At 42.6% G+C, this 14833-nt stretch overlaps 1 protein-coding gene across 4 annotated transcripts in view; it reads right to left on the bottom strand.

Moving 5' to 3' along the window:
* Window positions 1–14833, bottom strand: part of acsbg2 (acyl-CoA synthetase bubblegum family member 2) — a 45580-nt gene that overhangs the window by 8765 nt on the left and 21982 nt on the right. For all 4 annotated transcript variants that reach the window (XM_062998807.1, XM_062998806.1, XM_062998805.1 and 1 more), the window contains exons 4-11: window positions 14202–14449; window positions 11572–11660; window positions 8497–8617; window positions 6995–7075; window positions 6746–6895; window positions 4778–4954; window positions 1824–2005; window positions 1457–1699 (exon numbers count right to left, since the gene is read on the bottom strand). In XM_062998807.1, the coding sequence (XP_062854877.1) occupies window positions 1457–1699; window positions 1824–2005; window positions 4778–4954; window positions 6746–6895; window positions 6995–7075; window positions 8497–8617; window positions 11572–11660; window positions 14202–14449 (1291 nt within the window). The remainder of the gene's footprint in view (window positions 1–1456; window positions 1700–1823; window positions 2006–4777; window positions 4955–6745; window positions 6896–6994; window positions 7076–8496; window positions 8618–11571; window positions 11661–14201; window positions 14450–14833) is intronic.

Consider the following 14833-nt stretch of genomic DNA (forward strand, 5'->3'; position numbering starts at 1 on the left):
TGCCCAACTAATTTGTGCCATACAGATGATCTTTTGTGTTCAGTCAAAAGATCAGAGCATTTGCATGGCTGGTCGCTGATGTTGATGTTCCGCTTGATGGAACATTCCAGAGCTGTTGAGGTCAGGGCTCTGTGCAGGACACTTGAGCCTTTCTTCAGATCTTCATAGAGCTTTATTTGTGCACACTGCACCATAACAGGCCCCGGGGCCCTGGTCGAGGGTCACACAGAGATCCGCATAGCGTATGGACAGTCGCGCACCGATATCTGTGAGTCAACAATCGAAGGCGCCTAGCAATTAAAACAACAATGAAGAGCCCCTTCAACCCTCCCTCCCTCCCTCCCTCAGGCACAACCCAGCAGGTCAAAGGCAAAGTTGAGATCTGGAGAGCTGGAGGGCACAGTGGTGGACTAGCGCATTAAACTGCTGTGCTGTGTTTTTGATGATAGTTAATAATGTCCAAATCAATTGCTAATAATTATAAGTAATCATAATCAAAATAATATAACAATAATATCAAATAATATCAATGAAATTAATAATGATATAATAATAATAATAATAAAATAATGATAACAATAATAATAATATTGATAACAATAATAAAAATAATAATTACAACAATGATAATAATAATAGGAATAAAAATATTGATTATAAAAATAATATTTAATAATAATAATAATGAAACAATGATAGTAATAATAATAATTTTAATAATGATAATAATAATGAAATAATAACAATAATAACGATAATAATAATAATAATGATAATAGGAATAAAAATTATGATAATAATAATAGGAATAAAAATATTGATTATAAAAATAATATTTAATAATAATAATAATGAAACAATGATAATAATAATAATAATTTTAATAATGATAATAATAATGAAATAATAACAATAATAATAATAACAATAATAATGATAATAATAATAATAATGATAATAGGAATAAAAATAATGATAATAATAATAATTAAAAAATAATAATTATAATAAAATAAAAATAATAATGATAATATTAATAATAATAACAATAATACTGATAACAATAATAAAAATAATAATTACAACAATGATAATAATAATAATAATGATAATAATAGGAATAAAAATATTGATTATAAAAACTATTTAATAATAATAATAATAACTACAATAATGGTAATAATAATATTAATAATAATAACAATGACAATAATAATAATAGGAATAAAAATAATTATAATAATAATGATAATAATAAGAATAAAAATTACAGTAATAATAATGATGATAATAATAATGATAATAAACCTCTATAATGTGTTCATTCTGCCAAAGACATTGTATGTAAATATAGAATCAAATCTACTACAAGCCCGTCCATACAGTGTGTGTGTGTGTGTGTGTGTGTGTGTGTGTGTGTGTGTGTGTGTGTGTGTGTGTGTGTGTGTGTGTGTACCTGGTGAGTCTGAAGGCCTCAGATTGAGACATGCTGTGGGGTCCGGTACTCTCACTCATGCCGTACAGCTCGAACAGCGGTATATCCAGGCTGAGGAAGAACTCCAGCGTATCTTTGGTGATGGGTGCCGCGCCCGTGTAGCACCTGACGCAGCGATCCAGACCCAGAGCCTTTCTTACTTTGTTGAATACCAAGCGCTTGGCCAGGCGGTAGTTCATGGGATTGCGCGGCGTCATGCCATTTCTGACACACAAAACAAAACCAGAAATGATTCCACATAATAAATGATTTTAATAATAAAGTGGAGCGGGCGGGGCCGTCAAACCAACTATTAAATGTGAGGGTGTTAATAAAGACGAAGACGTACTGCTCCATCTTGGCCAGGTTGGTGTTCAAGCCGACGTCTTTGGCCCACGCCGCCACTTTTCTGCGCATGGTGGACGATTTGGCGCCGACCGCCTTCATTTTCTCCTGCATCTTCTCCCAGACCCGAGGAACGCCGAGGAACGCCGTGGGACGCACCTCACACAGGGTGTTCACCAACGAACCCTGAGAGAGGAACGGAAACATCAGCAGGATGTTCAAAACATTTCTGCTTACAGTCATGGAGATGTAGTGCTACACACAAAGCACCTTTGAAACCTCGACAAACTCCATGGTCAAATTTGTACCCTTAAACGCGACGTGTTTAGTTTTCTTTATTCATTTATTTTTATTTCAAATTAACAATGAACAGTCGCTTTGTTCAGCGCTCGGCTTGAGCGGTAAAACCTCATCAGTGTGTGAATATGAGCTGAATCTGCATCAGTGTGGAATAAGCGTCAGATCCAGTCTGAAAGCTCCACACTCCAGCAACGGCACAGCAACGCAAAAGCGTTTTCGTCACTTATGTGAATTACTGAGCTTGCTAAAGAATACGGTATTCCACACAAACACACACACACACACACACACACAGACATGTGCGTACACTTAAGAGACAAAACACGTGTGTACAAGCACAAGCATGTGTGATTGTTTGTCTATTTATTAGGATTGTAACGTCATGTTTTACACTTTGGTTCCATTCATGACAGGAACGGTCGTTACTCATCACACAAGATTCATCAGTTCACCAGTTTAATATCAAACACACTCATGGACAATTCAGTGTCTCCAGTTCACCTCACTTGCACGTCTTTGGACTGTGGGAGGAAACCGGAGCTCCCGAAGGAAACCCACGCGGACACGGGGAGAACGTGCAAACTCCCCACCTGGGGATTTAAGCCAGGACCTTCTCGTCCTGGAACATTTGAACAGTTGAATGTTTAAATAGGGGCGGCAGTAGCCACTGTTGGGCCCCTGAGCAAGGCCCTTAATCCTCGATCGCTTCATTTCCATTCAGTCATGATTGTAAGTCACTTCGGATAAAAGCATCTGCTAAATGCAGCTAAAGTAAATTTGAGGTTCAATAAAGATTAAAAACAATTAATAAATCAAAATAAAGAATTCTGGTTGGGGGTTGAATATTGTTGGGATCTATAAATGTTTGGATGCAAAATTTGTTTAGTGTTCTAGTGCATTATTGCTTCCTCAGTATCTACTAACTATCTACTGGTATTTATTTTTTTTATTGTTGCTAATGTCTTGTCTTTTGCCTATGCCCGGTTATGTTTAATTGTGTTAAATAATGTCTGTCTTCCCTTGTGTCATTTGTAAAGTACTGCGACACTGCAATTTCCTTCGGGATCAATAACGTGTTATATTATCTTATCTTATTTTTATTTATTACATGAGATTAAAGGAAAAGTCAGTGGATAAACTAAAATGCTGCAATTAATTTTGTAATGTTTTTAATATTATTTTTATGTAATTTATTTTAAAAAGGTAAACTAATAACATAATTATGTTATTAATGGTTTGTGTGTGTGTGTGTGTGTGTGTGTGTGTTTATATATATCTGTATTCCTGCACGTGTGCACATTGAGAGTGTGTGAGCATATTTGCATTCTCACACACGTGTTTACATGGGTGTGTGTACGTTCTATCCAGGCCGCTCACTCTAACCGATTGGCCTACCAGGATCGTGTCAGATCACCTGACGCCACACACCCGCATCAAGTCACCTCAGACATCAGCTCGGACACGGCACGGAATTCTGGGAATGCAAATCCATGGCTGGCTTTTGGTCAAACACATACTGGGAGAGACACGAGGTCGCTCTTCGGACTGACCGAAGGCGGGTTAGGATCACGTTCGGCGGGTTTCTCAGTAGAAACGTCAGTTCTCACGGTGCACTTCAGAGCCTCCACTCGGTCCCCACAGCTTTTACAGCGCTGATAATAAAGGATCTGATCATAATAATCCTCGTTTATGAGGCGTTGCTGTGAGGACGCAGTGCTTGTGGTTATCTGATTTCAGATAATGATGAGATTTAGATAAACGACACGCTTACGTTTACTTTTGGCTTGTGTTTTTTATTCGTTTATGTTTACCACATTGAGCAGGCGCTTTCATTACGGCTGTGAGTTTTTACCACGGTGAGAAGCACTAAATCACTGCACCCCACCCCCCCCCAAATCAATCAGATAATCGAAAAGGATGCAGCTTGTAAATGACAGCAAATACTTCAGGCTGAAATGTTGGTTATAATTAGGCTATGGCTATAATGGTGATGGTTATATGGCTTTTTAAAGTGCAGGGTTGAGGGACTTGATCAGGGGCCCAACAGTAATACCTTGGCTAAAGTGAGGTTTAAACCATATGAGTGAATACAACTGAGCATGTGAAGGTTACGGGCCTTGCTCGGGGGCCCAACAGTGCAAACTTAAACGTGATATGGCTTGAACCTGCAACCTTCTGGTTACTAGTCCAGTACCGTAACCACCAAGCTACCACGTCCCCAAATCATAAAGCCAAAACACCGGAATGTCCTAATTTGCTCAGCCGAGAAGGGCCTTGCTCAGGGGCCCAACAGTGGGAACTTGGCATAAAAGGGATTTAAACCAGCCACTTTCTGATCACTAGACCAGTACCTTCACATTACATTTAGCAGAAGCTTTTTATTTAAAGCGACTTGCAATTCTGAGTGAATACAACTCAGCGATTGAAGGTTAAGGGCCTTGCTCGGGGGCCCAACAGTGCCAACATAAACGTGACATGGCTTGAACCGGAAACCTACTAGTCCAGTACCTTAACCACTAAGCAAATACTTCCCCAAATCATAAAGCCAAAACAACACTGTAATGTCCTCATTTGCTGAGCCGAGAAGCCCTGAAGAACGTGTTAAAGCGCCTAAATCCAGGCAACTCTTGTCATTCTACCCTACATATACACACTCACCTTGAGGGCATCGGGCTGGGCGAAGTACGCGGCTCCTCCGACTCTCATGGTGATCCAGATGTCGACCATCTGGGCGGCGATGTGGCTGAGGGGCAGGTAGCTCACCACCACCTCCTGAGACTGGTCAGCTTCCGAGAGGTGGATGGTCTGAGTCGTGGAAAACGCCGTCCATGTCAACTACAACCAGAACACAGGGCGGGATTAACGCTACGCTATTGTCCCCCCCCCCCCCCCCAATTGTGTCTTGCGATCTAGTCGTATCCGATTCCCTGATCGTATTTCACCTCCACGCCTGACCAAGGAGGCCTCGGCGGGTTTACATGGAGATCTGTATAGCGCACAGAGAGTCACGCACCGATCTCCATTATCCCCTAATCCACAGGTGTCAAACTCAAGGCCCGCGGGCCAGATCCGGCCCGCCGCGTCATTTGATCCGGCCCGCGAGAGCTTAAACGACTGTACGATTGTTGTGATGGTTCGAGTCGTTACAGAGACGCGCTTATAATTTAATGCGCTCCTGCGCCTTTCAGAGACAACGTGACATAGTAGTCATGGCAACTAACTTTAACCTTCGCTAAGAAGCCATGTGACTTTTACGGCAAGAGAACGCGGGGTAGCGTAGTCAGTAATGTAAACAATAATAAATAAATACAGATAATTATATTGCAATATAATACCCAAGCATCGTCTGTAAGTCGTGGCGTTTATATTCTCAGTTGTTAGTAAATGTTTAGTGAGTATATCACAGCGTTTTAGTTACAAATTTACCGTAATTAAATACTGTTGTTACGTTACTATAGCAATTAGTAACTTTACACACAATTTTAACTCGCTATTTTACGTTTGGTTAAATCTCATATTGTACCAGATGTAACACTTGACTACAGCTGTGTGCTTTTACTGTATTAAGTTCTTTATTGTTTTTATTGTTTGTATTTTTACTTCATTTTGATGCACACAGTGTATCACACAGCTGGGAAGCAAATAAACCGACTGTATTCTGAAGGGAGCTGTCTGTCTGTCTGTCTGTCTGTCTGTCTGTCTAGCTGAGAAAGGGGGATAAACTATTAGTGAGGGCAGAATGATTATCTTAAAATACACTGTAAACTCCTAAATAAACTGCATCTCTCAAAATGCAGGCTGATTTTGTGACCTGCAAAGTGACACATCCCACCAGTAGATGATGTTACACATATTTACACATGATCCTAAAATGTACAAGAAGATAAATAAGAAAATGAAGCAGAAGGAGGAAATGTAATGAAAGTGAAAACAAGTTTGTGCTTCAGGAAGAGAAACCGGTGCGTCTCTTGTGTTATGAGGCCGTGTCTGTGGTAAAGTAGGACGATATAAATGCAGAATTCGGCCTCCAAGAAAAACAGCAATGTGACTGCAATCACAGCAGGATACGTTACAATCGGCCCTTCGGGGGCCACAATAATGCTGATGTGGCCCTCGGTGAAAATGAGTTTGACACCCCTGCCCTAATCGATCAGCGGAGGTCAGAATTGCATCAATCATGATCGCAACGATTGGTACTTGATCACATGACTTCAGAATGTCTGTAGAAGTGGGGATTGAACCAGCGACCTTCTGCCAACTAGTTCAGCACCTAAACTACTGACCTATCACTGCCCATATTGGCAAAAGTGTGTCAGTGACCATTACTATTCATTTTCGAGCTGTCAAAATTACCGTTCACCTTGAAAATCTGTAGATCAAAGTGGAAAAAAAGCCCTACCGGCATGCTGCGTTCTCTTCCGTTTAATGAATCCTGCTTTTTTTGGTGTGACCTTATGAAGTGGCACTGAAACTTGTGCTGCGGGGTGCCCGGGTGGCGACCCCTGCTGTCTGGTTAAGGCGTCTGCACCAGTGCAGGGGTATTCGAGTTTACGGTGTGGGGGTTGAATGGTAGACTAGGCCCTGGTCGGGCAGCGCGGAATCGAGAAGATAAATAGAAACACTCACGTTGTCGTGACTCAGCATGACTCCCTTCGGCTGCCCGGTGGTTCCCGACGTGTAGATCAACGTGCAGCACTGGTTGGGTTTCTGGGACGCGATGACGTCGTCGAGCGGAGCGTCCGGCTCGTCCCGCCCCAGCTCCATGAACTCCGCCCACTTTGGGATAAAAGCAGAAGCATGAAGACGGACAGCGGTTAGATCAGGCGCTCGGACGGTCGTTCAGCCGCGTGGGAGAGCAGAATCGGACGTTCGTACCGTGTACAGGTTGGGTTTCTTCTCTTTGAGAGCGTCTTTGTACTGGACGATGGCCTTCAGGTGCGGCAGCTTGTCCTGAATCTGAAATAGAAGCGGGTACGCAAGAGGTCAACACAGGAACACACTCGATTACATCACACACACACCTCAGTATTGCATCTCTTGTTTTTAGTTCAGATGTGTGTGTGTGTGTGTGTGTGTGTGTACAAGAACATAAATATTTTATCTCACACACAGACACACACACCTCAGTATTGTATCTAACCTTGTGATTTAGTGGCCAAACCCTCGAACACACACACACACACACACACACACGTAGTGTGTATGAGAAAACACACTTTAATGCTTTATGTTTATGTACAAGCACTCAGGTGGCACGGTGGAACATTACACTACACCACTGGGTTTGAATCCCCAGTGGAGCTATCAACCATCAAACAGTCGGGCGTCTACATACAGACATTGGGGGGGGGGTGGGGGGAGCCTGGTACTGGTCCCAAACCCAGATAAAAATAGGACGTTTGGTCATCTGAATGGTCCGATGTTGGGCTAAGCCCCTGAAATGGATTGGCATACTAAACGGGGCGTGTTGCTACTTTGCGCTGCAATAGTTATAGGGAAACTGGACCCACAGCAACCCTGACCGGGATAATACGGAGTTAATACATGAGAATTAGGTCCAAAAAATATTCATCAGATCCTTGTATGTCGGCACGGTGGCTCGGTGGGTAGCACCGTCGCCTCACAGCAAGAAGGTCCTGGGTTCGGGGCAGTTTCTGTGTGGAGTTCGCATGTTCTCCCCGTGTATGCGTGGGTTTCCTCCGGGCGCTCCGGTTTCCTCCCACAGTCCAAAAACATGCCGTCAGGTTAACTAGAGACACTGAATTGCCCTGTAGGTGAATGTGTGTGTGTGTGTGTGTGCCCCGCGATGGACTGGCGCCCCGTCCAGGGTGTTACTGTGTGCCTTGCGCCCATTGAAAAGCTGGGATAGACAGATAGTTTTCTGAAAGTCTGATGGGTCCATGCCCTCCAAATCCCTCGGGTTCCCACGTAAGTATAAATAGGGCTAGTCTGTACGTGGAACAGTGGTCTTTTGGCAGAGCTGGAATGAAAACCCTGTCACAATTCAGATGGAAAGTTAGCTGATGATTGGATGGTCTAAGGGTGGGAGTGCTGCAATTATGACCTCTGCTGGCTGATGGGTGGTGCTGCACAGAGACGGGGGATAATGGGGATCGGTGTGTGACTCTCCGTGCGCGATACGGATCTCTATACGAAGTGAATGAATAGAAGCGGTCGGTACTGCACATGTCTCCGAAGGGAAGCGTGTTGGTCACGACCCTCCTCGATCAGGAGTGATGGTCTGCAGCGAGTACAGGCAGTGAAATACAAATGGGGAATTGGATATGACTAAATTGGGAGGAAATTTCTGCTGCACGACGAAACTGATTTGCTAGTTCATCTAATTCCTGGTCGTCAGTTAAATTCTTCGCCGTTACCTGCAGGATCTTCTGGAGCTGCTTGTGATTCTCCACCACGATGACGTTGGCCTGGCAGTTCTCGGCCACGTACTGGCACGCCTCGGGGGAGTTGGTGGTGTAGATGCCCACGGCGAAGCCTCTGTTGGAAAAATCAGAAATTCGATTACGCCGCACTTGCGTACAGGACAGGCGTTTAATACCCCGACACCACAACCACTGTTTACGGCGACCACACGTTTGAATCGGACGTGCGGACGGGAGCGACGCTGTCCGTGTCGCGCGGCATCAGAAAGGAAGAGAGAAATCGTGCGGTCACGGAAAGGGATCGATTTTCAGGCAATGATGCACCCATGCCAAACAGAGCTGTTACCATCAGGCTTAATATTAATCCCCCTGAAACAGGGATAGCAGGACGTAGAGGTGATGATGATTTACCGAAAACCAACAGAGAACTCGTCGTTCGATTAACGTCATATGAAACGGTTGCACTCGCTGATGCCTGATTTTAATTGGGGGAAAGAGAGAGGGGGCAGTACTGAACTCTCTTCGTCACCCAAGAGGTACAGAGTGAGACTGCTGAATTAAAACTCGCCCTCACCCAGGCTGCATCCGAAATCGCATACTTCCATACTCAATAGTACGCGAAATGAGTACGCGAGAGCGGTTAGTATGTCCGAATACATAGTATAAATAAAGAGGTACGCGAGAAGTACCCGGATGACCTACTTATTGGGCAGCCATGTTTGAGTATGCAAGCGATGCACACTTGTGGTCCGCTAATGTATCCCATAATGCAACCGGAGCTGCGTAGGCGTTCAAAGCGGAATAAGAAGCAAGAAAGACGCGGAAAATACCATTTTTAAAGACGAATAAATAACAAAAACACGATAAATATCCAAAATTTTGCCGAGTGGGGTTTGTAATGAGTCTGTAACTATGGTGATATCACGTCCTCACGTTCCCACGTCATCACTTGACGCTGGTAAGATGGCGGATGTAGTACGTAGCGGTGTTGTGTGCATACTGCACACTCCTGTACTGAAAGTATGTACTTTTTTACCGGCCGAGTAGTGCATACTTCCTCCAATCTAGTACGTACTCTGTAAGTATGGGATTCCGGACGCAGCTCCAGTCTCAGTCTGCAAAAGTCACTTCCCAAACTAGAACACTTAGAATCCCTGATGCTATCAGCCAAATAAATAATTACCAGGGGAAGGGGGGACAGCCTAGAAATGCACTTATTAAAGAGCTTCCAGTGCCCGTCCCAGGCCAGAAGGGTTAAAAGCAAGTCTGGTATGCAGACCAGATCCAATGTGGCCACCTCTAAATATGGTAGCAGTCAAAAGATAGAAAATGATGAACACTGAAATCTTGTATTCACAGAGAATTGTGATTTATACCAATTCAGAATCCGTTCTTTCCCCATATGGAATGAATCGGTTCCAGACCCCCAGAAGAATGTTCATTAAAACCAGTACAATAAAAGTTAGTACATAAAAACCTATAAAAATAAACCAACATTTTACTTCACTTCACCACTTTAGACTCCAGTTCCACTTTCAAACTTCACAATGAGTCGAGTCACTGATCTTTCTGGACCTGGGATTAGACTCGTTTTTAATACAAAACCATAAAATAAAACGACGTTTCACTGAGCTTTTACAAAAGACGCTCAATGAACGAGAGCAAACCCAAGACTGATGGCGTGACTTGGTGATTTATGTGAACGGTTGGTCGAATTTTGACTAAATAAAGTTGTCCCAAAAAGTTCGGACAGTATAGAAAATGAGTTCCTTACATTGACTTTTATCTCATCTTTTATCTGCTTAACTTCATTTCATTTATTAATAAACATCCATTCCTGCATTTCAGCCCTGATTCCTTGAATGGTTTAATGATATTCTGCACTGTAGAGGGAGAACATGCAAATCCCTTCCAATCTTTCTTCGAGGTTCATTGTTTTTAAACATTTCAGTCATTTTCTCACACATTTGTGGACAAACTGGATCCTCTGATCATCTTTACTCATCAGAGACTCTCAACCTTTCCTGGATGCTGCTTTTGTACTGAACCATGATTACAATCACCTGTTTACATCACATCATTATTTAGTGTTTCACCTCATTACTAGCTCTAAATTGCCCCCGTCCCAACTTTTTTGGAATGTGTTGCAGGCCTGAAATGCAGGAATGGATGTTTATTTATAAATGAAATGAAGTTGAGCAGATAGAAGATGAAATATCTCAGCTTCATCCCGTCTGACATCAAATAAACGTCAAAGTCAATGTAAGAAACTCCGTGTTTTTACTTTATTATTTGCATTTTCTATGCTGTCCCAACTTTTCTGATTTGGGGTTGTAATTTATATTAAAAAAAAAAAAAATAAAAAAAAAACACCAAAACAAAGAAAAACATGAACGTTTACGGTGGATTTTAGTGGCAGTGTCTCGTATCGTGCTTGTTCCAACAAAGTGTGTTTGGCTGTTTCAGAACTGAGGATTCGACAACTGAGACAATTTATTTCTCAAACAATGTGGTTAATAACCGAAGTGTTTGAGATGAGAGAACCAAGAACCAAGGTTCCACTGTATTTAGATCATGAACATACACTGTAAAATCCAAAACTGAAGCTGTTTAGTGTCCATATGGAGTCCAAGTGCACGTTATCACCCACACAGGCTGATCTGTACGTGTGTGGGTGTATTTTTTTTATATTACAATCATATTGATATTTTGCATAGCGTCACAGCATGCAGGCAGAAATCTGATCGTTATCCTATAATTTTTAAGCATTCTTTAAATTTTGTCAGTAAGTATTATCCCAAAATATTGAATATATATTTAAATGCCATACTGTCTGGCCCTAGATGAAAATTATTATAAATATTTATTTAATTATTAAATAAGTATTTATGTAACTCTGTTCCTGTAGTCAAGGTCACCAGTGTCCTTATTAAAATTGGCACGGGTAGCAACACCCCCTCCCCCCCCCCCCCCCCCTCCCGAGCTCATACGCCTGAGCTGCATGTGACCGAGACACCTGAGACTCGATCTTTCCTCCGATTGGGTGTCGTGACGTGTGTGAACACTGACCCTGCTAAAATAGCTCCGACGTCGGCGATGAACCACTCGAGGGAGTTAAAGCCCAGGATACCGACTCCATGGCAGCGCTCCAGCCCGAGCTGTGAACACACACACACACAGAAACACACACACGGTTATTAATCACGGCTACACACTTTTGTGACACAGAGTTTAGGTGTGTCGGCCACAGTGTGATGGGTCTGGTGCAAAGGAACCCCAGTGGGCAGCACAGAGCCCCGTCATCACGCCTATTGAAAACCTTTAGAATGAATCGAGACGTCGATTGCAAGCCGGGCTACGTCAAATTCTCTTCGAACGTTAGCACAAATTTCCACAGGCACACTCCAAAATCATGTGATAAGGATGGTAGGAATGACATTACTTCCCTGATTAACGTTTACATTTTCGGCATTTAGCAGAAAACGACTTACACTACTATGACAGTAAACAGTCTGAGCAATTGAGGGTTAAAGGTGGGGCTTTAACCAGTGACCTTCTGATTACTAGTCCAGTACCTTAACCGCTGAGCTACGGCTTGCCCACATGTATTAACTGAAAAGCTTAACATTGACTGAGACCTTCTTGCCTAACGTACAGCCGGCCACATACACAAATGCTTCTCTGTGCTGCTGAATGGGCACAAATTCCCATACACAGACTTTAAAGTCTTGTGAGAAGCCCTCTCAGAAAAGCAGGCTGAAAAGATCACATATAGTAGAAACCCTGGGTCGCAGACACTAATAAACGAAATACTGTACATAAAATAAACGTGTACACGAACGCCCCCTTGTGGAGGCTTTACAATACATCCTGTAAACCTCTGTGAGACCGGATAACCAATATTTTTATTAATTAAGTATACTGAAAAACCCTGACATAGAGGACGAACAACAAGCTCACAGTCTGGTGTCTAAATACTTTTGGAGTTTGGAGAGGATCAGATGTACCTACACCGCTTCTGAAAAAGCTCCAGACGACAAGCCGCGCCGGGCGTGTGTTTGGCGAGTAGAATACAGAAGAGGAGAAGAATGAAAGAATCTGATCTGATCTTTTGTGTTTAAACTTCCTTCCTGCCTTTTATTCTGCAGCGTACTGAGAGTCAATAAAGCGAGTCCAGATCTGTAAATGATCCTATAAAAAAAAAGACTCCACCCAAGCTGAGTGAGCTAATTGAAGGACATTATTTTACAGTATTATAATGAACTACTGATTAGAAACAAAAAACAATACAACTGACCCATGTTTAGCATTCAGAGCATCATTTAACTCTGGATCTAGAACTGGTCCTGTTCAGGGTTCTTATTAGAACCTCTGTGCTGTTTAGAGAACCGTTTTTATAGGAACCAAGGATCAACAGACGGCACTGCAGGACACAGAACGTTAGTAAGCGGTAGTAAGAAGCTGTCGGAGCGCGGAGATTATCTGTGAGGATTTGTGCTGCTGTTTGTTTGATTATCGGTGATAAGAAGACGCTCTGATTATTCTACAGCCCGACACGCCCACTAGAACAAGCACCCAAGTGTCCATCCTATTATATTTTGTTTAGAAAACTACTAAATGCATAATAAACACATAATAATAAGCAAATGTTTACAATCCGGAGACGGGGACTCGAGTCGAGTCGCACGTAAGTCGCACACACAGCGACTTCAGACTCGACTCGGACTCGACTAATGACTCGCAGAAAAATGACTCGTAAACAACAAAAGTCAGCGACATTAGTTACGTGTGACAATTATATACATATATGATCTGACATCATTCTCTTTTTCGGCTCTCTAATAATAATAACGCTCCGGCCGTCTTAACCCACAACACACACAATGTGTAAATGTTCCAGCCAGCTTCCGGTGTAGTGATGAAGCGTCGCTCCCTACTCCCTACACAGTTTGAAGTTCACTTCATTTGAACATTCTCGTTACCTTTGGATCAGAATCTCACTTAAAATGGTGGAATACCCTACGTAGTGCACTTCACAGGAACGACCGGGGTGAATGGAACGCTCCTACAGAATCGGTGCTGATGGTTGAAAGACGCTTTCTGAACCAATCAGAGCTTCTGATTGTAATTGTTAGTAAGAAATGCTGTTATCTGCATTTATTCGGTTTGCGTCACACAGATGACGCGGTAATGAAACGCTCGATCGTCTTTCTAACCACTTCCTGTTTTACTTCACGACCGGGAAAAGTTTGGAGGTTTTTAATTATAAGCACATTTACAAAATAACGGATTCTGTTCCTAATGGGACGCACGCTTATAAATGTAATAGCATCTGGAAGAACAGAAGCTAAGGTAAGCAGCGGTTATGATGGTTTTTGCTGTGTTTGGGATTTTGGCCGCTGTGCCGTGATTTATCGAGCGCTTTTGTTCTGTAATGAAAACAAAACGTATCAGTTGAAGCTTTTAACTGGAACCTTCTTGTTACAGAAATTACATTCATTTACACAATGAGGAGGAAAGTAAAGACACGAAGTAAAACGGCTAAATACACTCGCTAATCTGTTGTGGTTTTTATCTGAACTTACAGATTATTTCTTTATTTCTACGCTACATTTATAATATATGTTTTGTGTAGATTATATTGACTCGTGACTCGACTCGTATTTTGTGACGTAAACATCTCTGTCGTGAGCTTTTACCTTGAGGAAGCTTTTGGCAGCCGCGCGGCACATTGCGTAATATTCCGTGTAGTTGATCTTCCTCCACTGCTCGCCCTCCTTCCAGCCGAGCGCCGTCTGCTTGCCGTATCGCTCCACGGCCCGCGTGAACATCTGGTTCACCGTGAGCGGCGTTTCGGCCTCCGGCCCGGACTCGCCCATCCTCAGCTTTACCTCTCCGTCCCTCTGCCACGTCCACAGAGCCGAACCGGGGGTCGGTGGGACCGGGTCTGTGGGGTAGAGGTCAGAAAGTGAGACACGGCGTACGGCAAACACGTGAGCTATGAAAAAGCGTGCTTACAAGATCAGAAATGTTTGGACAACTGGTAAAGTTCTTGGTTTTTTTAAAGGAAATAAACATTTTAATGCACAATTACTGTTAGTTTAATACAGTGGACCCTTGACTTATGAATGTAACTGGTTCTGAAGGGCTGTTCTTAAGTCAGAATGTTCGTTAGTTAAACCTGTTTTCTACATAAGAAATAATGTAAATAGAATAAATCCGTGCCAGACCTCCCAAACCCCCCCTTACCCCTAACCTCTCTAATGTCTTAAATGCTCTTTTTTGTTATAAATACAAGAATATTTTCACTTAAATCTTAAATTATAGAATA

The sequence above is a fragment of the Trichomycterus rosablanca genome, chromosome 7 (assembly GCF_030014385.1).
Source record: "Trichomycterus rosablanca isolate fTriRos1 chromosome 7, fTriRos1.hap1, whole genome shotgun sequence".
Classification (NCBI taxonomy): Eukaryota; Metazoa; Chordata; class Actinopteri; order Siluriformes; family Trichomycteridae; genus Trichomycterus; species Trichomycterus rosablanca.